Source organism: Colius striatus, chromosome 2, assembly GCF_028858725.1.
Source record: "Colius striatus isolate bColStr4 chromosome 2, bColStr4.1.hap1, whole genome shotgun sequence".
NCBI classification, from domain to species: Eukaryota; Metazoa; Chordata; class Aves; order Coliiformes; family Coliidae; genus Colius; species Colius striatus.
The window spans coordinates 49,529,772-49,556,976 of record NC_084760.1 but is presented as its reverse complement, the minus strand read 5'-3'; the positions used below and the strand labels follow the sequence as shown (position 1 = coordinate 49,556,976).

The 27,205-nt window shown below is 37.4% G+C and overlaps 2 protein-coding genes across 2 annotated transcripts in view; one reads left to right on the top strand and one right to left on the bottom strand.

The window, feature by feature from the left end:
- Positions 1–6,452, bottom strand: part of FIG4 (FIG4 phosphoinositide 5-phosphatase) — a 74,920-nt gene extending 68,468 nt beyond the window's left edge. The window contains exon 1 of the mRNA XM_061989610.1: positions 5,868–6,452. Coding sequence (XP_061845594.1) covers positions 5,868–6,452 — 585 coding nt within the window. The remainder of the gene's footprint in view (positions 1–5,867) is intronic.
- Positions 6,453–6,674: 222 nt separating this feature from the next.
- The window catches only part of AK9 (adenylate kinase 9), a 64,175-nt gene continuing 43,644 nt past the window's right edge, over positions 6,675–27,205 (top strand). The window contains exons 1-13 of the mRNA XM_061989982.1: positions 6,675–6,756; positions 7,599–7,728; positions 9,462–9,525; positions 12,642–12,694; positions 12,779–12,875; positions 15,394–15,506; positions 18,566–18,757; positions 19,356–19,481; positions 21,046–21,120; positions 22,083–22,181; positions 24,059–24,198; positions 24,284–24,464; positions 24,910–25,054. Coding sequence (XP_061845966.1) covers positions 7,612–7,728; positions 9,462–9,525; positions 12,642–12,694; positions 12,779–12,875; positions 15,394–15,506; positions 18,566–18,757; positions 19,356–19,481; positions 21,046–21,120; positions 22,083–22,181; positions 24,059–24,198; positions 24,284–24,464; positions 24,910–25,054 — 1,402 coding nt within the window. The 5' untranslated portion in view covers positions 6,675–6,756; positions 7,599–7,611. The remainder of the gene's footprint in view (positions 6,757–7,598; positions 7,729–9,461; positions 9,526–12,641; positions 12,695–12,778; positions 12,876–15,393; positions 15,507–18,565; positions 18,758–19,355; positions 19,482–21,045; positions 21,121–22,082; positions 22,182–24,058; positions 24,199–24,283; positions 24,465–24,909; positions 25,055–27,205) is intronic.

The window sequence follows — 27,205 nt, the reverse complement described above, 5'->3', positions numbered from 1 at the left end:
AAGTTCCACTTAAATATAAGGAAAAACTATTTCACTGTTCAGGTGAGGGAGCCCTGGCACAGGCTGCCCAGAGGGGTTTTGGAGTCTCCTTGCTTGAAGGTCTTCAAGACCCGCCTGGACATGTTCCTATGCAATCTGATCTAGATGAACCTGCTTCTGCAGGGAGGTTGGACTAGATGATCTCTAAAGGTCCCTTCCAACCCTTACCATTCTCTGATTCTATGATTCCCTATTAACTTTCCTCCTTCCTTTAGTGAAACCAGAGACCTTCCTTTTGGCAGTGCACTTTCACAGAGGAACTGGTTTAAATACATAATCATCTAATTCTTAGATAAAGATGTGCAAAACGAACAGTTAATCTGATAGTTTAGACTACATCTTGTGTCACTTACCTTGATTTTCCATTACTTTCCTACAGAAAATTATTTACTTATGTCCAGGACTTTAGAATGGATTAAACATTCCATTCGTAACGTTCTAGCACCAACTCTGACATGAAAAATTTAAAAATATTTACAGTAATTCCACTGTTTAATCTGCCTACATCTTCAAATTGTATGTTGAATATATTTAACTTCTACCCCAACACTGATTGTTCCCTTTTCACAACCTCAGTCTTTTTACTCATCTTTAACTCTCATTCTGTACACTCGTACTCATAAAGTAAATCCTTACTATAAAAGAGAAAAAATACTCAGTTTTAGGACCATAAGAAACTTCATTTTGAAAATAAAAAACAGTGACAGGAAATACCTGTTTTTCTTCATCTTTCCAGTAGCATTTAATACAACAATTAATGACCATTTATCCACAAACCCCTCATCACCACACCCTCCAGAAAACTGGATTCACAAAAATCGCCTAGTCTATAGGAATACCTTTCTCCTGTTGATCTAGTGACTACATAATGACAACCAGGACAACGCAAAAGAAATAAAACATATGCTGCCAAAACAAGTTAGGCAAACATTTGAATGCTTTCACATGCAGCATGGTGCTACCAATTTTAGATTTTCTGTTCTGCCTGAATAGTATATATGCTTGAAAACTTGGGGTGCTTCCATCACTGCTCTTCAAAAAATTATCTGCCATACTCAGAAATGGTCTCAGATCCCACATACACCAGTTGATTTTCAGTTTTCTTGTCTATATATCTGGCAGAATATTAAGACATTCAACCGGAACTAAAGAATCTTAAGGGTTGGAAGGGATTCCAAAAGATCATCTAGTCCAACCCCCGTCCCAGAGGAGGACCTCCTAGAGTAGGTTTCACAGAAACTTGTCCAGGTGGGTTTTGAATGTCCCCAGAGAAGGAGACTCCACAGCCCATCTAGGCAGCCTGTTCTAATGCTCTATCACCCTCACAGTGAAGAAATTCTTCCTTGTATTTCTTTGGAACCTCTTATGTTCCAGCTTGTAACCTTTGCCCCTTGTCCTATCATTGGACATCATTTAGAAGAGCCTGGCTTCACCTTGCTGACACCCACTTTACATATTTGTAAACATTAATGAGTCTCCTCTTCTCCAAGGTAAGGAGCCCCAGCTCCCTCAGCCTTTCATCATGGAGATGCTCCACTCCTTTTCCTGAGTTTCACATAACTCCTTCTCTTGTTTGAACGTCGTTCTCTGCTCCATTACATCACTGCCATTCTTGGAACACCATTACAGAGGGAACAGGACAGTCACGCAAGAGAGGCTATCTTCTGCTAATGAAATCATTCCAGAGAGACCAAATTTCACAGCCACTTCTAGCTAGAAAATTACAATAGCTAATGGTTGCTCAGTAGGTTGTTCACTCATTCAACATCTTTTAAGTGCATCAGCCAACTGTCTATATAAATCATAGAATGGTAGGGGTTGGAAGGGACCTTTAGACACCTAGTCCAACCCCCCTGCAGAAGCAGGTCCACCTAGATCAGGTCGCACAGGAAGGTATCCAGGCAGGTTTTGAAAGTCTCCAGAGAAGGAGACTCCACACCCTCCCTGGGCAGCCTGTGCCAGGGCTCCCTCACCCTCACAGTAAAATAGTTTTTCCTTATGTTTAAATGGAACTTTTTGTGTTCCAGCTTCTTTCCATTACCTCTTGTTCTGTCACTAGATAAAACAGGAAAAAACAATGCCCCAACCTCTTGACATCCACCATTTAGATATTTGTAAATATTAATGCACTTTGACCATGGACTAACTTCAGCACTAAATAATCAAATCATGGTTTTGTCAATATAAAAACATTCAAATTATTTTTATAACAAATGAATTTAAAAAAAAAGAAAAAGACACAAAACCAAATCCACGGTGTTTTTCCCTGAGGAGAAGGGCAGAAAAATCTACAGGTAATTATGCTAGTCACATTGCTTAATAAGCTTGTGCAAGTCATTTGGATACTGTGGAGATGGAGACTGTAGAGGAACCTGATTAGAATAAAATCATATTAATTAAGCCTCATAACGTCCTGAAAGATAAGCAAGTGATACGCCTCTACAGAGATGGCATAAACTTGTTCAGTGTTGCACCACCTCAGGGGAATGATAATTTCCAAAGAACTAACCTACAGCTTTTGGGTGGGCTTCATTTGGGGGATACACAAATGTTCCATCTTCAGAAGACCAGAGGAAAACATCTTTTGTCTCCTATTAGTCATACTGCTGAAATATCTTTACTGCCCTCTGGCGTGCATTTCAACAGTAAATACATGCATAAAATAAAAGATAATTGGCATTGATCTGAATACAACTGTTTCAGTTCATTTTTTCTGACTACTTCTAAACAAGCCTTCAACTTCCCAGGACATATAGGAGTCATAATTCACATCTCCACGGTATTTATTGACCCAAAACATTTAAAAGACAGGTCTCTTCGACTACCCTATCGGCCTTAACAGAAAGTATAGAATTTTGTCTCTGTTGCTTCAGTCAACAACTGTGAATTCTGTTCTCCTCACCTCTAGGAGTCTCTCATATTTGACTCCCATAATCCTACCAGAGCCTTTCCTCTTTGAATTTTACACTGTCTTCTTAACTCAAAAAAAACCAACCAAACAAACAAAAAATCCCTATCTAAACCATTTCTTCTTTTTCCACTTTCTCATCCGTGTCATCTCTTCCTGCTTGAACACAGCAGGGTTTACAGGAATAAGCATTTTGCTCAGTATAAACTCCACTGTTTTTCCCTTTGGTGACAACTTAAGTAATTCATCTGATACAACTCCACGTCCCACGTGCTTATGTTGTATCTAGCAAGCATATGGCCTTAGCAAAATCAGAAGAGCAACTTCAACCAGGAGAAAGCTCTTGAATTTTATGTCTGGGTGATGCTGCTGTCATATCAGTTGCTGTCACAGCTGGCAATTGCATGACCGAAAGATTTAATGCAAAAGAGGTTGTGTGAGAGGTACCTTGAGGAGAAGTAGGAACTTTGTGAGGAGCCCGAAGTGATATCGAATTAGCTTTAACAGCAAATTTCTCTGTGACCTGATCAAATCTTAAGTCAGTTTTGGGCTTCCCAGTGCAAGGCAGACATTGACAAACCAAAATGAGTCCCGCAGAGAGCTACCAAGATGGTCAGAACAGAACGTGTGGTTCTTTGGGACAGGCTGACATAATTGGATTTGTTCTGCATTTGCAGGATCTTACTGCTTTCTAAAACTATCCAGAGACATGATGCAGATAAAACAGTAGACAGACAAGATGCAGCAGATACAAGGTGAAAGATGCAAAATTGCAACTTAATATAAGGAATTTCTTTCTCAGCTCCACCTCCTCCTTTTTTCTTTCTTAAATCATAAGGGTGATCAAGCACTAGAACATGTCTGCAGAGACTATAGAATCTCCGTACTTTTGAGATATTAAAAACTCAACTGGACACAGCGCTGACATCACGTTCTTGTTGAAGCCGCTTTGAGCAGAAGGTTGGAGTAGCTGAATGTCAGAAATCCCTTCCAGCCTACATAAATCTGTGATTTTATTAAGTGCATCAATCTTTTTTTTAAAAAAAAACCCTTCAAAATTATTCCTATAGTCTTTTTCCTTTGTATAAAAAGGATCAGAATTTTGATTTCAGAACTCAAAGGACTGTGACTCGCAGTAGTATAACATATTTTTTATTTTATAGCAAAAACATATAACCATATTCATGGAAAATACTCCATTTACATCATCCACAAGAAGTGACTGAAAAAACAGTTTTGACACACCATCACTCAGATGAGACACTTCCAAGTGGCACAGGCTGATGCACAAACCACTGTCTTTCATAGCTGATCAAAATCATCTTGCTCCTGGAGTGACCAGGGCTACTGGATCAGTTCCTTGCTGATTTCTGAACACAACAAAGTGTGAGCAAACCCACCTATTCATGATACTGACAGCTACTACTAGCTAGATGTGAAAGACTGTGGTTCCTGAACTAACAGGATCAACTTGAATGGCCTAGTAGTAAGCTGACAGCATGCTAAAGCATAATTTTGTCCCTGTATGCAGCATGTTGTCTCTCAGCAACTGAGCCTTACAGCTCAGAGAGAAATAAGGCAGAATGCCCACGCGTGCCAGTCACAAAAAGCCAAATCTCAGCTATCTGAAAAGCAGCAAGAGTTCTGAGCCAAGAACAACTAAATTCAGTAATTCAGGACCTGATTCAGGAACCATATTTCTCCATGGCCCTCCTCACATATAGCAATGCCTTTGCCAAAAATAAAACAACAAACTGTTTTCCAGCAATGCTAAGAAAGATGACTAAGGCAGTCATCAAAATTCCTTTAGGCATAGGAAAAAGTCTGGAGAGTAAAAGTAACCTCATTTTTTTTTTTTTCATTTAGTTGTACCAATTCTTCCTGCTTTAATCTTCCTCCTCTGTTTCACAGGTTGTTTAATGGGGAAGTTGCCCAAACATAGAACCAAAGCTGCAAGTCGGACTCTTCTTCATATTGGGACAAAACGCATTTCCCTTGGCCCAGTGTGCCATCTCGGGTAAGTTTTCAAGAGGCTAAAGGGACTTCAGTGAAGGAACTTAGAACTAGAGCTAACTGTGGGATTTAAAGCCATGGTTCCTAACTCTGTCCAAAACTACCTCAAATGAAAATAAACCAAACATACTATGAAACAGAACTACACAAAGCAGTTTGTTGGATCGGAACCTAAAGGACGATAAAACACAGCTGTATTATGTCAGCTTATTTACACCCAGAGTTGGATTCTGACTCAGACATCGTGCTCATCACATGTCTGAAGAAACAATTACTGGTCAAACCTCCAACCCACTTTGCCTATTGGCAAAAAGTACTGAGAAGTACACACCCCTATGGCTTCTGCAACAGAATACCAAGGAATGCTAAAAATTTTCAAGAGTTTACTTTCAGAGGTCAGACTGAAAGCTCTGGAAGCTGCTCAACAAGCCATTCAGTCGATAACTGAAATTTCTCAGAAGAAGTAAACAGATAGGCATGGGAGGTAACCACTTTGGTTATCCTGTTTAAATTCTTAACTCAAATCTTTTTTTTTTTTTTCTTTCTGGACAACTATAGCTGCCCAGTTCAGATTTACCACGGCCTGCGTCAGGGGTTGTTAGCCTGGCTGACTGACGACAGCCACACAAGACAAGCAGTAGGGAACTGTGCAAATACTATGGGCAGCAACCGTGTGCGGCCTAAACTTCCCATCCTCCCGGCCTGCAGCGCTCACGTCGCCCCGACCGCCGCCCCCGCCGCCCGGCAGGGGATTCGGGCGCTGCCTAGCTCCGAGTATACACTTGTGTACATGAGCAGCGCTCGGGGCCGAAACCAGCTCTTCGTTTAAGTCACAAGGCAGAGAGAGACACGGTGAAGAGCAGTTTAAAAACCCGGGAGCAGCGGCGGCGGGGCAGACGCTACTTACAGCCCTGGTCTCGTACAGCACCAGCTTCTGCACTGAGCTGATCATGGGGGCGGCGGCTGCCGCCGGCGGCATGGCTGCCGCGCGGGGCTTGGGCCCAGCCCTGCACGGCGAGGGCAGGAGGAGTGGAGCTGCTGCCCGTCTGCAGCCGAGGGAAAAGCTGAGCTCCTGCGGGAGCGGGGCAGGGGATGGTACACGACGGGGCTGAGGACGGAGAACAAGCCCCAGTCGCCCTCGGCCGGGACGGGACAGAGGGAAGGCGGAAGTGCCGGCGCAGTACTGCGCAGGCGCGTGGGTTGGCGGGTGAGAATGCGCCTGCGCCGCCGCCCAGTGGGGGCCGGAGAGCTGTATCACGCGCGGCCCTTCGGCAGCGCGGCTCCCGGCGTGGCGGGGGAGGGCCACGAGAGCAGGCGGGGCGGGGGCGGTGGGTCTGCCCGCCAGGTCAGCACCAGGAACAGCTCCGAAGCCCCATCCCCGCCCGTGGGAGCCCCAGCGCCCCCTGCCTGCTCTGCCTTCATCCGCCTTGCGAGGGGTGGGGCGAAGGGAAGGGGGCGGTGCTCTTCGGTTGTCCGGGCTACTAGGGTACATTAGCCAGTGGCGACGGTGGGGCCCGCGTGGTGGCCGTTGCACTCATTCCGTCACTTAGCGTAAGTGCCCCCCCCCCCCCCCCCCCCCCCCCCCCGCGTCCCGGCCCTGAGGGGCGCCGACCGTTTGAGGCGCCCATCAGGGGTGAGCTGGAGAAGCGAGTGGGAAACAGGCCCCCACCGGAGTTTTAGTTGTGCCGGAGGGTCTGGTTTATCCCTTTGGCGCGTTTAGGGGGGGTTACTGTCGTTAGGAAATTGCTTCTTGATTGTGAAGGTTTGGAAAGGAATGAAACTGCTGGAAACGTCAGGTAAAGTTCAGTCGGTGGGTTTCCCCGAGAAAAATGGAGGGTTGGTTTGTATGTGGGATTTGGGTTTTTTAAACATTAAAATACTTGTCCCTGTTGTTTTACCCTGAAAGTGTCAACGTTTCAGGTTGATCTTTCAAAACACTTTCAGACTTTCATCCTGAAGAAGAACTCTTTTAATTAAAAAATTACTGGGTTGTACAGGGTTTGAGATGTAAATGTCTCCCTAATGAAAGGGAAGTTTTGTTTGGCCTTCCTCAGATGTGCTTCATCAAGCTCCTCACATTTATGGACTCTTAACTGTTTGAAAAGCCCATCCAAATTTTGAGCTGAGATTTATGAGAGGATTACAGAACTGATCGTGAACCACAACTTAATGCTTCAAAGCCTTATTCCTATATGTAGCAATGGACACAACAGCAAGTAGTTGCATTGGTGAGGCTCTTCTGAAACTCCCAACCAAAGGCCTTAGAAGGACTGTGGATGGTTTCAGGGACCAGAGGGAAGTTACAGCCACATGGCAAGTAGAACAGGAAGGCAAAAGCAATGAAATGACTACATGCTGTTTAAGAAACAGCAACAAGCAGTTTGAGAGTCAGGAAGAAGTCATTATCAACACCCATAGAGTTGCAGGTGGTGATAGGGAGTGGTTCGTTCCAACAGTTCTTTATTATTCTCAGTAATGAGTGCATTGTGTATATTTTCTAAATGCTTTTTCTTCACATGACAACTTTTGTTACAAGCCAATTCACCTTGTATCACATTATTATCCAGTTCCATTTTTAAGTATGTGTCATTTTACACATATGTAAGCTACTGAATCTATAAGCACTTTTTTCTCCCAGTCTTAGATAATATATGGCTTCGCAAGAGGGAAAACAAGCTGAGCCCTTTGCAGATATCTTCAATGAAGATGAAGCTGAAAAATCTTTTCTACTGTCCAAGCCCACCTGCTTACTTATCCTTGGAAAGCCAGTAAGATGTGTGATGGAGGTTTTCTGTTAAGATATTCTGCTAACAATTGTACTTTTCCTTTCAAAACATAGTTTAGTGATGCTGCCAAAAAGATCAAAGACCTACAGAGTGTGGTAAAGATTATAATCTCATTTAAAGAAGCCAGATTGGGGCCTGAGTGACCAGTCCATTACAAAAAAAAAAAAATTGTACTTGAAAATCACACGTTGCTCAAAAAGTTTCTTCTCTTTTCCTGTTGGCAACTGGATTGTTTTTATGTTATTTCAGTATTGTAATTTTTTTAAAAAAACTTGATAGGTTAAAGACAAAAGAATTTCAGGTTAATGTACAGACTTACAAACATCAGATATTGAATATTTTAACTTTAATAGTAAAACTTTGCTGTAATTATATGCCATACATTTGGGAATAACTGAAATCCACCAAGGTGTCCTGATAAAGAGACTTGTACTATATTTTAACTATAGTTCGAAGTCTCTGTCTTTACTTAGGGAACTTTGATGTTTTGTAATCTTAGACTTCTCAGATTTCTTTTTTTTTTCCCATATGTAGGAGATTCTATGGGTGGTTTTACATTTCTGCTTTAGTTTGCTGAAGGGATTCTTTTTTGGTGCAAGTTTGCCTTATGTCTGTGCTCAATCATACCTCATGTACCTGAAAGCTGCTTTTCTCTAGAATGTTGCAGCTGCCCATGAAAAGTGCACACCACTTCCAGTGTGAAAATGAGTTCTTCTAACAGCTTGCCCTCTGTGTTTATGTGGGATTTCATTAGGTACCACAACAGAGCCTGAAATGACTATATGGAAATCTGCCTGGTGAGGAGGGCAGAAAATTTAATATTCTATTGCTACAATATTGTCTTTTGTTTATATGGCTGATGTGAGAGCATCTATCTTTTTAACTTAAAAGATATATCTTAAATAACATAATGTCATTAAAGCAAAACCAAATACATATGGTCTCATCACATCTTTTAAGATGTAAGATGTGAGCAGGCTAGAGTGTTTGCTGATACACTTTTGTCTGGGAATATGATTTATGATTTTTTTATTATTTCTAATCACAAAATTTATCTAGGGCAAAAAGATGGTCAAAACAGGTCTTGTAGGCCCTTGAAAAAAGGACATAATTCTAAGAGTGGAAGATGGTGAGTTTTGCAATATCCCATTCAGGTAGCTGTATTCTTAGAGACCTCGTTATTCTTTGTTTATATTGCTTCCTCACGATTCAAGTGAGAGATAATAAAAACATTTTGTCATTATCTATAGCAGATTTCTGAACTAACAGGGGCAATTTTAATGTATTCATTGTTTTAGTTAAAGAATACCATCCTTGTGTATTTTGCTCAGAAACACCTGAACAGCTGCATCATAATTTGCTTTGAGACTGAAGATAATAAATTTGAGTCCCAAAGAATTTCTCATAGGAATTTTTGGGAAATTGTAGCTGAGTTTTAGATAGAGTTATTACTCAAAAACAAAGTCAGTGTAATTACTTTGGAAATAATTAACTGCAAAGGGCAGTAATAGTAGATTAGCAATGCTAGGAAGTATGAAATAGAAGATGATATTAAAAAGACTGTCTTTTCCCAGTGCATGACTTTGGGGCCCTAATCCTGATGGTAGCTTTTAATTATGTTTATCATATGAAAATATATTCTTTTTTGTGTGATACATTTGGAGTTTTTTAATTTCTGTCTATTTTTTCTTTTAAATGTGTGTTTTTCATTAAAGGGTTCTGGAAAGAAAACACTAGCTAGAAAACTAGCACAAATATGGAAATGTGTTTTCATAGAAGGTAAACATATGTTCTGTATTTGAAATGTTACATTGGCTTCATAATACCTTATGGTTTAGAACACCCTCACTGTTCCCTGTAATTCAAAGTGTCAAGTTTCTGATCGCAGTAAAGACTACTGATGAGGACCAACTAGCCATCTTGCCAGAAATGCAATTGCTGAAAAATGGCCTTTTAATATAGAGAGGCTTAGGGAATCACTCTTTTTATTTCTTTTTTCCAGAAGGGGTATATACATAACATGATAGTCAAGTGTATTCCCAATCCTGTAAGGTGGTTCATTTCACTCTTCTAGTTCATATGGAGACAATTCATTAAACACCAGGGAGCAGAGATTTTCTCATACAGGCCATGAAAAAACAGGGAGATCTTTCCTTTCTGATTGTGCATTGCCTAACATAAGGAGGAACGTACTCCATGAAACAGAAATGTAGCTTTTGTATCCCATTTGTAATAATGGAAGGAATGAGAGCTGGCACTTTCAAATTTCTAAACCAAATATATCTGATCCAGAACATGTAGTTAATTTCTCCCACTATGCACTTACTAGAATACAAAATATCACTTCATTTTCTAAGCTATCCAGCTCCATTTCTGACAGTTACTCTGATGAAAGATTTTTGAGGGCCTCTAGAGTAAAACTTGTTGCTTATATCATTATCTTATTCCGTGTCAACACATTGCTAGAGATTGGTTTTTTGAGGCGTCTCAGCAAGAAAGTAGTTTCCTGCAAAAATAATTAAATCTCTGGCAGTTTTATTTTGTACAAATTTTGTCAGCAGTAAGTCATAACTTAAAAATCAGTACACTTTTTAAAGCTCTGTCAGTATTTTTATATCTGTGACATAATTCACAAATCTTGATTCACTCAAGTTTTATAATAAAGAAAATTTTTCCACTGGATTTCTCCTACCAGTTTAAAGGCTAATGCAATCTTTTTAAGTAGGAAAAAACAAAGTGCATGGTAACTGTGATTAGTTAACGTAATTTCTTGAGTAACTCTTGGGGGATGGCAAATTATGAGTCTCATTTCATGTTATATATGTGTACAGTTCTTCTGATTATGAACTAACTCTTTATATGTCAATTTGCATTACATTTTTTTCTGTTAAGTGTGCCCCCTAGGTTTTTTAATTGTTTCAATAAAAGCCCTGTAGTGGGTATTGTTGCACTTCAAGTTCCTGTGAATATGTAGGGTTATTTATCAAATAAAGTATCTTGAAGATTTGGAATTACAATATGGTAACATTCACTTTTAATAAAGTTTTTGAGGTTTTTTTACTTATGTAAATATACAATTTTTAACTCATAGGATTGTCTAACAAAAAATAGTACCTGGTCCAAACCGCAGAACATAATTTAGGAACGTATTTAAGCCAATATACACTTTTTGAATGCATTTAAACTACTGCTGACAAATATCTATCAAAATTGGTTTGAAAAATCTTTAGGCAGTCTATGTATGTAACAATCCTTGCCACTAGAAAGCTTTTCTAAATGACTGCTGTAAATCTCACTTATTACATTTTTTCTTATTTCTAGTAGATTCAGAAAATTATTAGTTTCTTCTTTTGCTCATGATATTTCTTCTAATATTCTTGTGTCCATTGTATCCTCACACATGTACACACATATCTTCTCTCAACTCTTGCTAGTAGTTTTTTTAATTTTCCACATTAAAAAAAAAAAACTAAACACACATAAATGTGAATAATTCAGCTCAGAGAGGACATCCAGAGGTCATTGGATCCAGCCTTCCACTCAAAGCAGGGTGAGCTAGAGAAGGACTGTGTCCAGTTGAGTCTGGAATATCTCCAAGGCTGGAGACTCTGCCATATCTGTGGGCAAACACAATGTCTGACCACCTTCAGGATGAGAAAGTGCTTTCCCATTTCCTTGTTGGAATTTCTTACATTCTTGCTTCTGTCTGTTGCTTCCTGTCCCATCTGCACTTCAATCAAAACAGTGGGGCTATCTTTATGCTTTCCCAGTAACCAGTTTAGACAGCAGTAAGACCTGTCCTGTTTTCTTCAGGGTGAACAAGGCCAGTTCTTTTGGCCTCTCTTAGTACATTCAACACTTTCCCTCTACTGGACTAATTTCTGTGTTTTAATATCTTGTGCTATGTTATTTTCAAAAACAAACAAACACACATAGTCTTTTTAAGTTGATAAAATATTGTCTATTCATTTATGCAATTAATAGGTCAAAACTCATAAACAAAACAGGGGTACATGTATAGTGCTGCTTTTTAGTTGTCTGAATTGTCAGTACACTTCCTGTCTTAATTTTGGCATATGGAGAGTCCTACTTTCCTGAACACCCACTGCTAGTATGAAGGACAGTATGCACAAGAATCATCGTAACTGGCAGGAACTGTTTAAAAACAGCCACTGTGTTTTGGGAAGAAAGATTTTAGCTTGGTAGACCTAAGCCATCCAACTTGAGGACCTTTCCCTGCCCTGGTTTAGTCTTAATGCAGATGTAGCCATAAGGGTCATTCTTAAAAAACTTTGTTGTGTCTATTTGTTTCAATAGTATGAAAGTATGACAGACTTCCAAGATCATTCTGCTATGATGTCACTGTCCACAGAGGCAGAGGGCAGGCCTTTGATTTTGATGGGTGTCAAATTTAGTATTTATTTAATTTTAGACAATTAGGCTATATAAGGAGTAGAGCTTTAAGGGCTTTTTTAAAAGCAAATAGTTTTGTATGCGTAAACAGTTCTTTTTCTAAAACTTGCTTTTAAAATCTGGGAAGTGTTTGAGCTTAGATCTCTGGATTACACAGCAGTAATACTAATTTGATATCAATCAGTAGTTCAAATAATCCCTCAAGGCTGCAGTTGTGCATTTGTCTGTAGTATCTATAGGGTTAAATTGTAGGGAAAAGCATCTGCGCAGACATTGCCAGAAGGCACTAAGTTCTGGATGGACAAAATATAATAATGGCCCTAAATATAATGACCATTCAAAAATAGTCTAGTTGTTTGGAGCACGCATACATGCCTCTATGTGTGTGTGTATGTATGTATCTGCATTTACATGTCTGTATATAAAATACTTTTCATTAATTAATTTACTTTTTTTCTATTCTATCTGCTGTGCTTCCTCAGCTTTGGAGGTAATTGAAACAAATATTTGTGAAGAAACAGAATATGGGCTTAAGGTAAAAGTCTAATCTTCTAGCAAGTTTTTTGTCATTCTTGACAAATACATAGTGTATAAGACTATGTCTTGCATTTTACCTTAGTGTCAAGAACTGTTGTTAAAAGGTCAAAGTATTTCTGAGGAACTGGTTACAGAAATGATTCTGAAAAAGATTGAATCACCAGAAGTTACTCATTTTGGTAAGTATATTTAAAGGCTAAGCTTCTTAGAATGACCTGGCTATAATTTTGAGACATTTTGCATCCATTACTGCTCAAATATAATATGTTTTTAGTAGATGGCAGCACTTTTTGTTGTGCTCTTCAGGTTACAGGAAATCCATAAACTGCGGGTGTATTTAGGAATTAATTTACCAATATGGGAGATCAGAAAGTGTCATACTGACCCTATGTTGTGTTTATTTTGAGAAAATTAATTTGCCTCGAATTTTCAGTGTTGCCATGATTCTTGTTTGGAATATCATCTAGTTAGAAAAAGTTTAAGATTTAAAATACAGGAGGTTTTGTTTTCTTGAACTGTTTTGTTTACAACAAAATCCACCAGAAAAAATATTTTAACTTTTAAAATAATAAAAAACAAGGAAAATGGGTTATTGAGAATGCAAACTCTTATGGTATTTTTTGCTTTTTTTCTTACACCATTGTTTATTCCCTTTGCATTTCATCACAGAGAGTAAGTTAGAAGACAATAGTATTGGTAGTGGTAGTAATTCTTTTTGAGGGAAGATAATGTTAATTGAGGCTAAGGATAGCGCTGCAGATCTTGCTAGAGTCTGGACTTGCTTTCCTGAAGAGAAAACAAACATACTGCTAAATGGAAAGAAAGTAAAAGAAAAAGTAGGTACTTTTCTGGTACTGATTTTATTTGAAATTCCCGTTATAGGAGAAAGACAGGTTATAGATGTTAAATTTCTGCTTTTCTGAAAACTAGCAGGCTTCTATAGCTTCAAGTTGCAATTGTTTTTGTTCCTTCTCTAGTCCAGGACTCAACAGTTTTGCAAAAGATGTAGCCTTACCCGGTGAAACTTAGCTTTTAAAATAGTAGGTGAAAGACAGGGAAATAGGGAAGAAATAAAAAGGGGGGAAGGGAGGGGAAAGGAAAATTATGAGGAAACAAAAATTTGAGGGGAGAAGTCGCAGCAGAAATACCAATCTATTAATCCATATGTCAGGACTAAATAAAAGTCTGAAGAGATGTCTGTGTCAACTGAGTTCCCCTCTTTGAGTCAGCCTGATGACAAATGACTAAGATGTATACATCACAAAGGACTACAGACATCCTAGAGACTGTAATCATGTCTGTAAAGTTAATAACAGTTTTATTCTTGTAGCCAGACCATTTTTTTGCAATACAGATGTCCAAAAATAGCAAGGAATAGAACAACTTCAAAATTTTCTTGGTAGTCCCCTGTTTACTACTTGACCTGGTTGATGATTGCCTTCGGTAAACTTCATCACTGTTAGTCTCCCCACAACATTGTGGGTTAGGAGGCAAACACTGTCTCAGAGAACAAACACTTTGGGATAATCCTTTTATGTGTTACATTCCCATTCCTCCTGCATCAGATGTTGTTGTCCAGGATTTGTTGATAAGCAGAGACTGTATGGACTCCCCACATCTCTCTACCAGTTAGAATTCACTGAAATTACCAACAACTTAGAATCCAAGATTTTCGTTTCCTAGAAGAATGACTATACGTTAGGCTCTCTTGCTTTTTCTAGTTTTGGCTCTATGGATAGTAGCTCACATAAGGAATAGAAGACTTTGGTTCTTAGGCTTCTTGCAATGTTTTTGTGCTGCATAGACTTTCACTTAAATGTCACCACATAAAATTCTAAGCATTTGGAGTATGCGCCATTTCTCTAAGGGAATATTCTAATTATTAGCCTAAAAAAATCCAACTGATCCTTACTTAGTCTCTCATTCTGGCCTGGTGAATACTGAGTTCCTTGCTATACCATAGTTCCTACTGCACTGCGTGCAGCCATTAGTGGTACTCTCTGAGGAACTTGAAGTTCATCTATGAGGCTGAGCACTCTTAATAATGGGAAAAGGGTATTATTACAACCATGCTCATTATATATAGTCAGGAACTGTTTGCCAAAGAGGACTCAGCACTGTGAGTCCTGAGTGAATGGATGCTTATGAGATTAGGTTCCTCAGTATGCATGCTGTGTGCATAGTGCCTCAATTTGAGGGGACTTCACATCGAGGAGCACTATGTATCCCAGACTGTTGTTCAGGCTCCATTATTGTTGATGACTTTAAGGGCTGTGTAAAAAGTCTGGACTCCTAGTTTAAATGCTTTGTATCATAGAGTGTCAACTTTTTGCAATGTCTTTTAGGAAATGGCAAAAATGGTCCCTAAAAGCTTGTCGCTTTTTAGGCACTACAATGTCTGAGCTAGGCACCTGAAGCAAATAGTCCAAGTATGATCTTTAATGTCTATATATTCCTAGTGCTTCTTAACTGAGTTAACAAACTTTGAGAGTCCTATATCAAGTAGAAAACCTCACACTTTTTTGCCTATATTTCATCAGAAGAAGACATGGCTGCACAATTTTTACTAGTGTTGTCATGTACCTGGTTTAAAATTGTGCCACTAAATAGATACATTGTTTAAAGGAGATGAGAATAACTAGTCCTAGATTTTACATAACTTTCTAAAAGATATATTTAATAAAATGTATTTGGCAGGTTATGTTCTCAGTGGATTTCCTTCTCTCTCAGAGGAATACATGACTGTTTCACAGCAAATAGAAAAAATAAAGTATCTAAAATTAAAACCGGATTTCCTGATTAACATTAAGGTAATGTAATCTTCAAGTAACTTGGTAGTATTTTTCCTAATTATTAGTAGACTAATATGCTGCAAAGTTAAGAGATAATGTTTTCCTCTGTGCATTTGAGTATAGTATTTATTGAGGAATAAAAATAGTTCTCTTTCATATCGGAATGGAATTACAGTAGTTTTTTCCATTATAAGCATTCATCATGTAAAACAAGGAGGATTTCCTAAAACTTAAGTACCAGTTGCAGTCTTTGTACCTCTGATAATTAGAAAATATGGGTTTTCAAGAAAAGAAAACTTTGAATGACTTGATAATTATGGGATTTTGGATACATGTACATCTGCCTTTCTTGTATTTCACAAAGAAACTTCTCATATGGAAGTCAGAAAGCAAACTGTTTGGGTTTTTTAATTCACTAATTGTGAAAATGCTTCTTAGTCATTATTAGTTCATCTCATTTACAAATCATAATTTCTTCATGAGTATTAATGTGACATACCAATTAATTTATAAAACTTACTCTGATACAACCTAAATCATTGTTAGAGTAGGATTAAGAGGACTTCCTCAATGTAACTTAAAAGCAATTTGCTATGTCCATATCTGTAAATAAAACAAGGCAAGAGCAGCTTTTCATATATCTAGCCAGATGGTTTGACAGAACACAACTAACCTGTCTTGTTAGTCAGAATGGGGTGGCTGCGTCCAAACGGCCCTCTGGGAAAGGCCCTAGGCCTGTGCCATTCTCCAAGTTGTGCTCAGCTGTTCACCAGGGAGAATACTAGCTGGCCTACACCAAACTTTGCCATACTTCCTGCAGACAAATTAATGGAATGTGTAATCATGAGCAAGGGTTCAGGCCTTTCTTTCCTCTTGCAGCATTTTATTTCCTATCGACTAGATTATTTCCATTTTTTACTCTGGATGTGTATAATGAACGTCCAAGGCAACTCTGAATAGTCATACTCTGGTGATGTGCACTCACTGGGATTTTGATTCTAGTTGTCATATCTCTGTGGCTTGTGAGACGTTAAGCTTCAATGCATGGACCTAGTCTATCACTTTGCCAGATTTAAGTCCACGTTTGTTTTAATTCCATACTTTTGAAACCTAATTTGTTTAACCATGCATAATGAAAATTTGTGAATGTTTCCTTTTTTCCTATGCACATGGAAAGATTATAAAACATCAGAGAAACATATTCTGGTGCTGCTGTTCAGGCAGTTTTGATTTTTTTTCAGCTACAGAAAATCAATCTTTGTTTTAATATCAGATAGTGGGAAATCTCAGTTCTTGAGAATATATTTTGAATAGTTTCATGTGCAATAGCACAAATAGAAAAGTGATACTAACTACACTAGAATGGAAACAGATTTCTTAACTTTATGGAATTATATTATCTTCTCCACGAGGCTGAATGTTCATTAAAAATTCTTGCTCCAAAGGCAAATGAGTAATTTTGTCTTTTATTTCAGTGGGCCCAAGCTATTTTCACAGATATATCAGAATTGCAACTGTTTTCAATATATTAAAAAGAAAGAAAGAAGGGAGATTCTAGATAACTGTGGGAAATACTGTTAGCAGACCGATTTAGAGAAATTTTGTCTCTCCAAGAAAAGGAACAGAAAATACACCTTTTTTAAAAGAACCCTGTCTGATCAAATTTCTCCTTCAGTATTTCAAAATGTGCTATGTCATACAGCAGTCATTGCAGCTGTATGACTCACTATAGAAACATAGAAATATCCTAAAGTATTGTATATTTCAAGGGGTACCTCAGGAAATAAGTGTAGTGTGCCTGTTGCTAGCAATGCAATATCAAAACCAATGCATTTTCTGTAGAAGTCAGTTCTCCATTTCTGTAACAATTTGACCTTAACAATTACAATATTTTCATGTTATCTCAGATTTTTCATATATGTTTTCAGGATACATGTTAGTGATTTAGAAAAGAAGAATGGATATTTTTTTGTTGTACGCCACCTCCAATTCCATAGTAGAATTTCAAGATACCAATCTTAAGACCTGTTGGAGGTCTGGGCCTCCAAGTGTGTATTAATGCAAGTACAATTTAGGACAGGTCAGATAGAAGCTTTATTAACTATGATCATAATGAACAAACACTGAGACAGCATCTTCCCCTCTGCTCCTCTGTTCTCTGAAAAGTGATTACAGAGACCCAGCCAGCATTTCTTGTCAGGAAAAAAACCCCACAAAACAAAAAACAACAAATAGAGGTGAGAAAAAAAAATCCTTTAAAAGTTAGCAAAGTCAGCTATCCATCCCTGGAATGGATGGACTCCTTAAGTACCTTGTTAACAGCCACAATTCTAAGATGGAATCAAACAGTATATAACGTGACATTGTAGAAAGAAGGCTCTTGGTGGAGGGAGAGGGAGTGACACAGGATTATTTTAGCTCAGAAGTGGGCAAGTCACAGTGGGAAGCTGGAAACAGTCACAGACTATTAGCTGTGAAAGAACTTTTTAGTTAGGGTAAATGTTACAGTTACGATGTTTAGTTAGGATAAACTACTTAGGCAGAACCTCTCAAATCCTGAATATAAAAAAACTTCACCACTACAGACCACATCCAGATTTATCTGTGTTTAATATTAAAATAAATTTGTGTCAGTAGGACTTTCTGTGGAAAGACCATTGCTTACTCTTCCAGAGCTCCAAACTGCTGAACTTTAGCCTCTGACACAGTGGGACTGTATTTTTGGGTAATAGTAGAGCTCTGAGAGGTCAAGCCTGTCTGCAAAGTACTTTTATCTTTAAACTACACCTACACTTGTTATACTACAAGGTATAACTTTCATGGCAAAATGTGCTCAAGTAGTGGCTATACTTCTCATATGAAACATAAAATGCTGATGGGGAAAAACTCCACTTAAGTCTTTCTTTAATATTTGCTGCTTTAGAAAATTTTATGTTTACTCAGAATGTTATTGGAGAAGTTTGAGTCCAAATATTTGCCAAACAGACTCCTATCCCCATTCCACAGTTTCAGGAAAAAGTAACAGTGTTACAGCAGTACAATAAACACAGGATTTCCTTTTAATCATTTCTTGCCAGTGTTCAGACTTTGACTTATGCCAAAGAATATCAGGACAAAGGCAACACCCTGAATCAGGACAGGTGTATCAGAGGAACCAGTGGGATCCTAATGTTATTGAAAAGTGTAAGACAGAGAAAGATCAGCATGAAGAAGAGAATGAAGAAGAAGATGAAAAGAATGAAGAAGATGATGAGCAGGAAGAGGAGGAGGTGAATATTGCTTATTTCTAAACATTGCAAAATATAAAATTCAGTTTGTGTTCTGCTTTAATGGTGAGATAATACTGAAATGGTAGGTTTAAATGACAGCAAGTGGTGATTATTGTGTAGCTTAAACTGTTCAGTCTGTAACTCAGAAATCTGTTTCTTGCTATAAATGAAAGAGTGGAACTGGAGAATAGTGACTCAATGTTGTCTATCTCTTGGTCTAAACAAAAGTTCTTAATTTTTGTTTATTGTAGCAAGTTTTGCTAGTATTTGTAGGATAGCTATTAGCTTGTATTATGGTTTTGGTCCTAGACTGCTACCGATGGATTTTCTCTCTTTCTCATGACAGTACTAATTTTGAATTCAGATTTAATTATTCTGGTTTATAATACCGGCCAGAGACTTAGCAATGCAAGTTGTAGGCACATTCTTCTCAATGTTTGGAAAGTATACTTCATCAGAATGGGATCACAGTCAACAATCAGTGGGCTAATACTCACTGAAGTACTCTGGAAAGCTATTTATTTCTTTGGAGTAAATATAAAAATTAGCACATTATTTTATTTCTATATCTTGAAATATTTAACTTTTTGTTCTGCAGCCTGCAGAAAATCCACTTGTGATGTCAGAAATTTTGCATCAGTTTGTGCAGAGGCCAGAAGATATTCTTGAAAATGTGGAGGAAAGAGTCGGACTGTATAAGGATATAATGCTTCACCCTTTAGAAGTAAGAAAAAGCAAAATAATATGATTATGTGTAACAAAAGATTTTTTCAAATGTCTTGCACTGTTTTATTTTTTTTTAAGTTTGCAAAACCCCAGAAAAACAGAATGGATCCAAAGCAATCATTAATTCCTCTTTTTCCCCTTCATTAATCTCCATGTACAAGCAACCGCAAAAGTTTCATGTTTGCTGCACACTTGACAATTACTATTAATGAATGCCCTTCAATTTACCTGTGATTTACACAAAACCTAAAGATGAAACTGTGCAAATCGGGTGTAATGTTTTTTTCAGCAGTAACCAACATGTTACTGTTGTGAAGTGGAAAGCAAAAAATGCATTATCTTTTATCATGATACAATCTAATTGATTTCTTATAAACAAACTGATGGAAAGTTGTTTAGATAAAATTACTTTAGGATTTTCATCAAACTTTAACACTTTCAACACATTCTAATAATTGATATGTCTGTCTTAGGTTTCACTAATGGTTAATGAACATACTTAGTGGTCCACTAATAGATTAAAAGAACATAGAGGTCTATCGTTGGCCCAGGTAGAGGTTGTGACAATGAAATTGAAAAGAAAGGTTGGAAGATATGTGGTTTGCACTGAACTAGGATAGACAGAAAGAACTTTAGAGAGTAGAGCAATTTCATTGTTAGGAAGAAATTGAGTAGAAATAAATGTGAAATACTACATTTAGGGAGAAAACCTAATGAACAGCTACAGCATCTAAAATAATTAGCTAGGCTGTACTACAGACAATCTGCAGTCTGTGAGGGTTTAGTTAGTCATGAACTGAGTCAATAATTGTGATGATATTACAGAAAAGCAAATGTTACACATGTGAACTCTGACCATAAGTGCAGTGAAGTACTGGAATATGTTACCTAGAAAGTTATAGTCACCTTCACTCAGCTTTTTCAGGGCTTGGGTTAGATCACTTGTAAGGAGTGGAGTGAGTGTTCTCAGTCCTCAGAAAGAGACATTAAAAACAGACATAGGATGTCTATTGTAGTCCGGTATCTTCTTTTCTAATGGGAAAACTAAAAATATGAAAAAAAAAGTTACAGAAATTGAGAGTCAGAAACAAATAACATCTGATGGATGTTATTTCCAAGAAATCTGTTCATTGACATTGTCACAACTTTCCAGCAGAGAATTAGAAGTTGGGTGAATATACAAAGCCTTACTGAATCTTGATTCTTTGTAGCAATCTTGCATTTGAGCTAGGACTGTTTCCTGACCCCATTGTAACTCCAGTTTTAGAATTTTCTCTGTATTAATTTATCACCAAATAAAAGTTTGTAAAAAGAGTAAAAGGAGTCCAGCTTTGCCCAGAGAGCTTGTGTCTGCCCCATCCCTGAAAGTGTCCAAGGCCAGGTTGCACAGGGCTTTGAGCAACGTGGTCTAGTGGAAGATGTTCCTGCCCATGGCAGAGGGGTTGGAACTAGATTATCTTCAAGGCCCCTTCCAACCCACACCATTATATGGTTCTATGTATAGGAACAGAATGAACTCCATATCATTATCTATACTCAGTTGGTATGACTTTGTTAAACAGGACTTGATGGCTGAACAGGATTGTCGGTATCTTATTGAACTAGATGGAAATCAACAACCAGATGATCTCCTTGTGGTAAGCTATGCACCAAATTAGATGACCTTCACTAGAAAGTAATTTCTTCATTCTGTGGATTGTTTTCTTTATTAAGGTGTTGGCAAAATTTTAAGTTGTGCACAAAACTCATTTAATAACTCATTTAATTTGAGAGGTTTGCTTTTGTTACTCTACTAAAACAATTATAAGATTCTCTGCACTGCCTCCAGGCTTACATATATGTTACACCACAATATTTGCAGAGAAGCTACAAATTCTTTTGTATTGTATCCATGTGTTTTTAGCACTTTGTGTATTAATGAAAAATATGATTGTTAACAGGAGAAATTAGAACATTTTCAGTATAAAATATTTACAGAATTGGCTTATTTTGTGCTGCTGTTTAAAATAATGACAAATTTTTTACAGACTTTGATATTGTTCTACAGTGTAAAACACTGTAAAGGCACTTCATTTTTTTAACAATTCTGCTGAGTGCTTGTGTCTATTTTCAGGTCATAAGATAGCAACACATTCTCTCATGAAAAACCACAGTGATAAAATTTGAAGTTAAATAATCTTATCCCCTGCCTTAGAAACAGGAGTTGCTTCAAATCAGAATCTAAAGTATGGTGTTTTAAATTAAGTGAGATATTATCTCTGACAATGTAGGAAGTGAGATGCTCCTGCATTTTGCTGTTATTTGAAACAAATTGAAGCAATTATAATTTTGTAGGCATTCTTTCAATTTATGCTTGACTACCAAGCATAGTCCTATGGGGACCTCACTAATTTTACAGAGTTGGAACATATAATTTCCTCATTTATGATCTGTTTGTGAACATTACAGTGGAAAATTTATAGTAAAGACAATCAAGTTGTGTAATAATTCCAACCATATTAGCAATAAGTAAGTTACAATTTGTAAAATACTTTGGAGGTCATTCAAATCACAAAAGCAATTTTGATGGGCATTAAGTCAAGAGTTATTTTCTCTTCAGTCAGTGGTTATTCGTCTTCAATCTCTGGGTGCTCAAAATGGAGCTCCAATAACTACACTTCAAAGTCAGGATGAGGAAACGCTGGAGGGACTGAAAAATGTAAGTATGCTTTTTGAAAATGTCATTTACTGTAATAATTATAAATATTTTTTTTCCTTTTCTGATATAAGCTTGTAACATCTTTTTTTTTTTTTACCATGCAATTAAGGCATGTTTTTTAACCTTGATTTTACAGAAATGTCAATTTAGGATAATTCATGTAAAAGAGTATTAAAAGAAAAGGTCTGTCATGAAAAAGAAGTTAGCATATTATAATAAAATTTTGAACAAAATATATGTTTTAGCAATAGAGGAAGAAGAATTCCTTCCAAGAAAAGGAAGAAACTTCAGTTGAAAGATAAGAATCTCAGCATCTGACTCTTAGCTCAGCCTTTACTCTTTTTCTGAATGAGAAATAGCATGGTAATACAAATTTAGCAACATCCTCCATAACTGAAATCACATATGTTGTATTTCCCATAATTAATTAGAAACGTGACAAATTAGTGCTAAATTATGCTGAATCATGACAGTTATAAGGTGTCCCTTCCAAATAAGAATGAAAACCAGAAGCCTTTGTATAAATGTTTTCACCTATATTCACTTGCAGTCATCTTTCCTGTTTCTTAAACACAACTTTGCGTGTTATGAATGGTACTGTAACTGGAAGACCCAGCTATACCTTCTCAGAGAAGCACCCATCTCTTCACTTTTCTGTTTTCTCAGTCCCTGACTCTTTCACAAGCAAAGGACTTTCAGAGGTCATCTCTATTTATTATTTATTTAGTGTGTTTGTGTTAGTCTATGTCTAAGCTTCTAGTATCCACAGTATTTGAGTCAAGTGGTTCTGCAGCTTAACTAGACATTATATACAGACTGCTTTTCTTTATGTTGCACCTGCTTCCTTTTAGCTCAGTGTCCTCTAATTGCTGATATGCAAAAATCAGTTTAGTTCTCTATATCTGTCCTCTAATAACTCATGATTTCAGAATTCTGTCGTGATCTTATATATCTCTCTTGTTCCTGAACTGAAGAGTTCCACTCTACTTAATCTTATTTCTTATGTGACAATCTTTTTGTGTGATGGATCAGTCATATTATCTTTTTCTGAGCCTTTTCCAGTTCTGCTGCACTCTTTTGGAGATTAGGATGGCAGAATGCACATAGCAGTAAAGATGAAGGCAGGATTTACCCAATAATGAATAAACCTTTATCTTCTATTCTGTCTTTGCTAAACATTCTTAACATTCTGGTTGTTTTTCTAACTGCTCTTGGGCATTGACCAATTGTTCTCATGGAAGTATGTATTATAATTGCAAGATCAGTTCCTGAGTAGAGACAGTCAACGACAGCTCATAATTTTCTGTGTAAAACTGCTATTTTTATGCCTCACTTCCTGGAATCTGAACGTCCTTCTGCACTTCTTCAAATCAGCACTTGCCTGTACTATTGTGAATAATTTAAAGTCATTGTAAACTTTAGGATTCACTCACTGTTCACATTCTGTAAATGCTTTATTGGACTTACTTCTAGTTTATGACATTTCTGCGTGCCTACAAGAGATAGTTAAGCCTCGCTATTATTCTGCACAGACCTTTCTTCATTCCATTTAGAAATCTTGGCCATTTTCTGTTGTCTTCAATAAATGCCTGATTTGTACTTCTTTATCATTTGAAACTTCTGAAGTACCTGAAGCCTACGGGAACTATTTCAAGTATTTTTTTATTAAATAAAATTGAAAATGAAATAATTTCTTCTTAAAATTGTCCTTCAATTCTGAAATATATTCTTTTTAAAAATATGCTAAGAAGCGTGATGCGATTTTCTCCTTAGGTGTGCTTATTTTCCAAGAAAATATATCAGAAAAGACTAAGAACAAGGCATATGTAGCTTCAGACAAAAATCTCATATGTTGTTATTGCTGTTTTAATAAACAGGATGAACTTTTACGAGTTCTATCATCTTTGAAACTAATAGCGCCCAGATATCGATGGCGTAGAAGCAGATGGGGGCAAGCATGTCCTGTAGCTCTAAAAGAAGGGGATATTGTAATGGGAAACCCAGACTTGGCTGTCAGGTTAGCAGAATTTGACACTTTTTCAATTTTATTTCTGTTTTATAAGGTTACTGTCTGTATCTGTTAGCTTCTTTTCTGCTTTAAGTTTTTTAGGTAAAATGTACATACTGTCATCCCCAGAGGCACTGAAAAAATTTATGTTGAATCCACGACCTTACCTGTTACCACCAATGCCACTTCCTCCATGTAAAGTGCTAGTATTTGGTCCTCCATTCTCTGGAAGAACAACTATTTGTAACCTCATTGCACACAAATATAAGGGAAAGGTAGGTTTGTAAATGTCTTGTGTAACACGGATGTAAGCTGAGGCTTGGCAATCAGTTAAGTACATACTTATTCCTGTTGTTTTAGTTAGAGAGACATTGCAAACATACAGACTGCAGAGGAAACAGAGTAATTCAGTGAATTCATGTATATAAAAATAGCTAAATTTCAAAAGTATTTTTATTTACCCTCTTTGTAAGGCAAATGTTTATATGTAAATTATTTGTCTTAGCGTAAGGCTATTAGGAATGAATAACTTTTGTATCTAAGATAATTAAATATAAATGCAAATTTGAAATTCTTTTCCACCCTAAAAACCCTGCACTTGAATTATATGTATTTGGGTTTTTTTGAAATTTTTAGAATTTTTGCAAATGAATTTCATTGCATAGAAGTTGGATCAGATGCTATATTTCACTAATTTTTATTTTCAAATCATTTGACTAGGTTCTTGATATGGCCACACTCATTCAACCCCGTATAAAAGAAGCAAGAGAAGAACGCATTGAGCAAGTGCGAAAGGCTACAGTAGAAATGGCTATAGCAGCAGTGAAAAATAAGTTGGAAACAGAGGAACAGTCAAGAGAATCAGGTGAATAAGATGTTCCATGGTCTTTGAAGCTATCTTACTTGCTTTAGGTAATTTAACTGAAGCAATTGCTATGAATTTACCTCATACCATAATATAGAAGTTATTACAGTTGGTGTATATGAATTAAAAGAACATGCATTGAAAGGAACAGCTGAGCAGAATTCATTATTTTTTTGTAAAGTATATCTAAATCCTATGAAGCTGAGAGCCATGAGTATTTAAAAAAGAGTTTTCTGAGCTCACTTTGAAAGGAGAAATTGGTTCTGCTGGTACTGGTTATAAATTTTCTATTTGAATTACTTTTGGTCAAGTGACCTACTCCTAGGTGGTCCTGCTCTGACAGGGGGGGTTGATCTTTGAGGTCCCTTCCAACCCTTAAGATTCTGTAACGGGTAGACACATACAAGACGAGAATATACTGACGAGAAGTCAGTATATTCCTCTGGTGACAGGGACACAAAAAACACTGGCATTGTAGTAAGAGCAGTGGTGAACTATAGCACCAAAATTAAAATTATTAAAATGATTAAACAGTGCTATGTTCCACATTCCTGGCTATGTAAATACTTCTGAGGACAGCTATGTGAAATCATATTAGGACTAATGAGAGCTTAATCCTAATTAATAACCTTGTAGAGCTCAAACGTTTTTATTGCAAAATAGAAATACAGATGAAGGATATCAATTGTCATAGGAAGTAAGAAAGCTTCAGAAGAGGAAATCAGGTATTTTTGGAAGCTTGAATCTAGACCTAGAGGTAAATATCCCAGAAGGTATTTCTTACTCCCAAGGAAATTAGTTAATTACCTAGTAAATTCTGCCTTTTGAGACAATTACAGAGAATTGCTGAAAATTATATGGAAGGGATAACATTGGATTATTTGGTTAAATGGCCCCCTGACTGACCTGGGTACTCCCAAATCCAGTTCGGGGATAGACAATGAGACTATGAAACTCCACAGAAATCCTCAATTTTTGTCTACTGTAACAGAAGGTCAAGTGCTAAGGATTCAATATCTGCGTCATGCACGGAGGACGTTCAGACTAGCTGTATAGTCATCTCACGGGCTGAACACTTCATGGTTTCAGCCTGTAGTAAATATGCATCTCAAAGGAATCAATTAGTTTGCGTGTTTCAAGACTGCTTTACCATATGTACTGAAGCATGAGAAGAGAAGGATCAGGAGATCCACTTAAAACATACTCTTCTGATTCAAAATAAAAAGGTAAAATACATACTCATAGGACTGTAGTCTCCTAAGGTGTTCAGATGACATCCAGTTCAACCAGCCACATTGTTCTCTTTGGGGGGAAAACAGGGAAGGATATTAAAGCTGTTGAACTGAAGAAGGGTTCAGGACTTGTGCATTTTTAAACTCTTGCCTCTTTTTTTTTTTTTTGTCCTGTTTCTGATCTCTTTTAAGGGGAGAAATTGGCATATAAAAAACAGAGCTGCTAGAGAGCCATTTGTGTCTCACAGACTGATGGTTTCTAGTCTCTCCTTCACTAGGGCTTGTGGTTCTTAAGAGGTGTGTTGAGGGATTCCTGCAGTTGAAGAGGAAGCTGATATGCAGCTGATTTAGTCAGATCCATTTTGTGGTGAAGTATTTGTATAAAGGTTTTCTACTGATCTAATTTTCTGTGAAGTGAATGTGATTTCACAACTATGGGGGACTTCTAAGAGCACTGTACTGTCAAAGCAGCAAATGACTGAACAACTCACTAACACCAGAGAGGGAGTAAATTTAGAAGAGGAGACACTAAAAAATCTGCTCTCATCTAAAAAAAATCTTAGCTATTTTAAGCATGTCATTCCATGCCTTCAGTATGTCTTAAAAATAAAACATAATCTTTTTATTTCCTTATTTACACTTCTAGAACTATTTTTTTTTCCTTGTTGCTGATACTGTCATTTTGAGAAACCTAAAATGAAACTGGCCAGCAGGTCAAAGGAAGTTCTCCTTCTACTCAGCCCTGGTAAAGCCACATGTGGAGTACTGTGTCCAGTTCTTGGCTCCCCAGTTCAAGACTGATAGGGAACTTCTGGAGAGAGTCCAGTGCAGGGCCACCAAGATGATCAGGGGTCTGGAACATCTCTCTTAGGAGGAAAGGCGAGACTTGGGGCTGTTTAGCCTGGAGAGGACTAAGGAG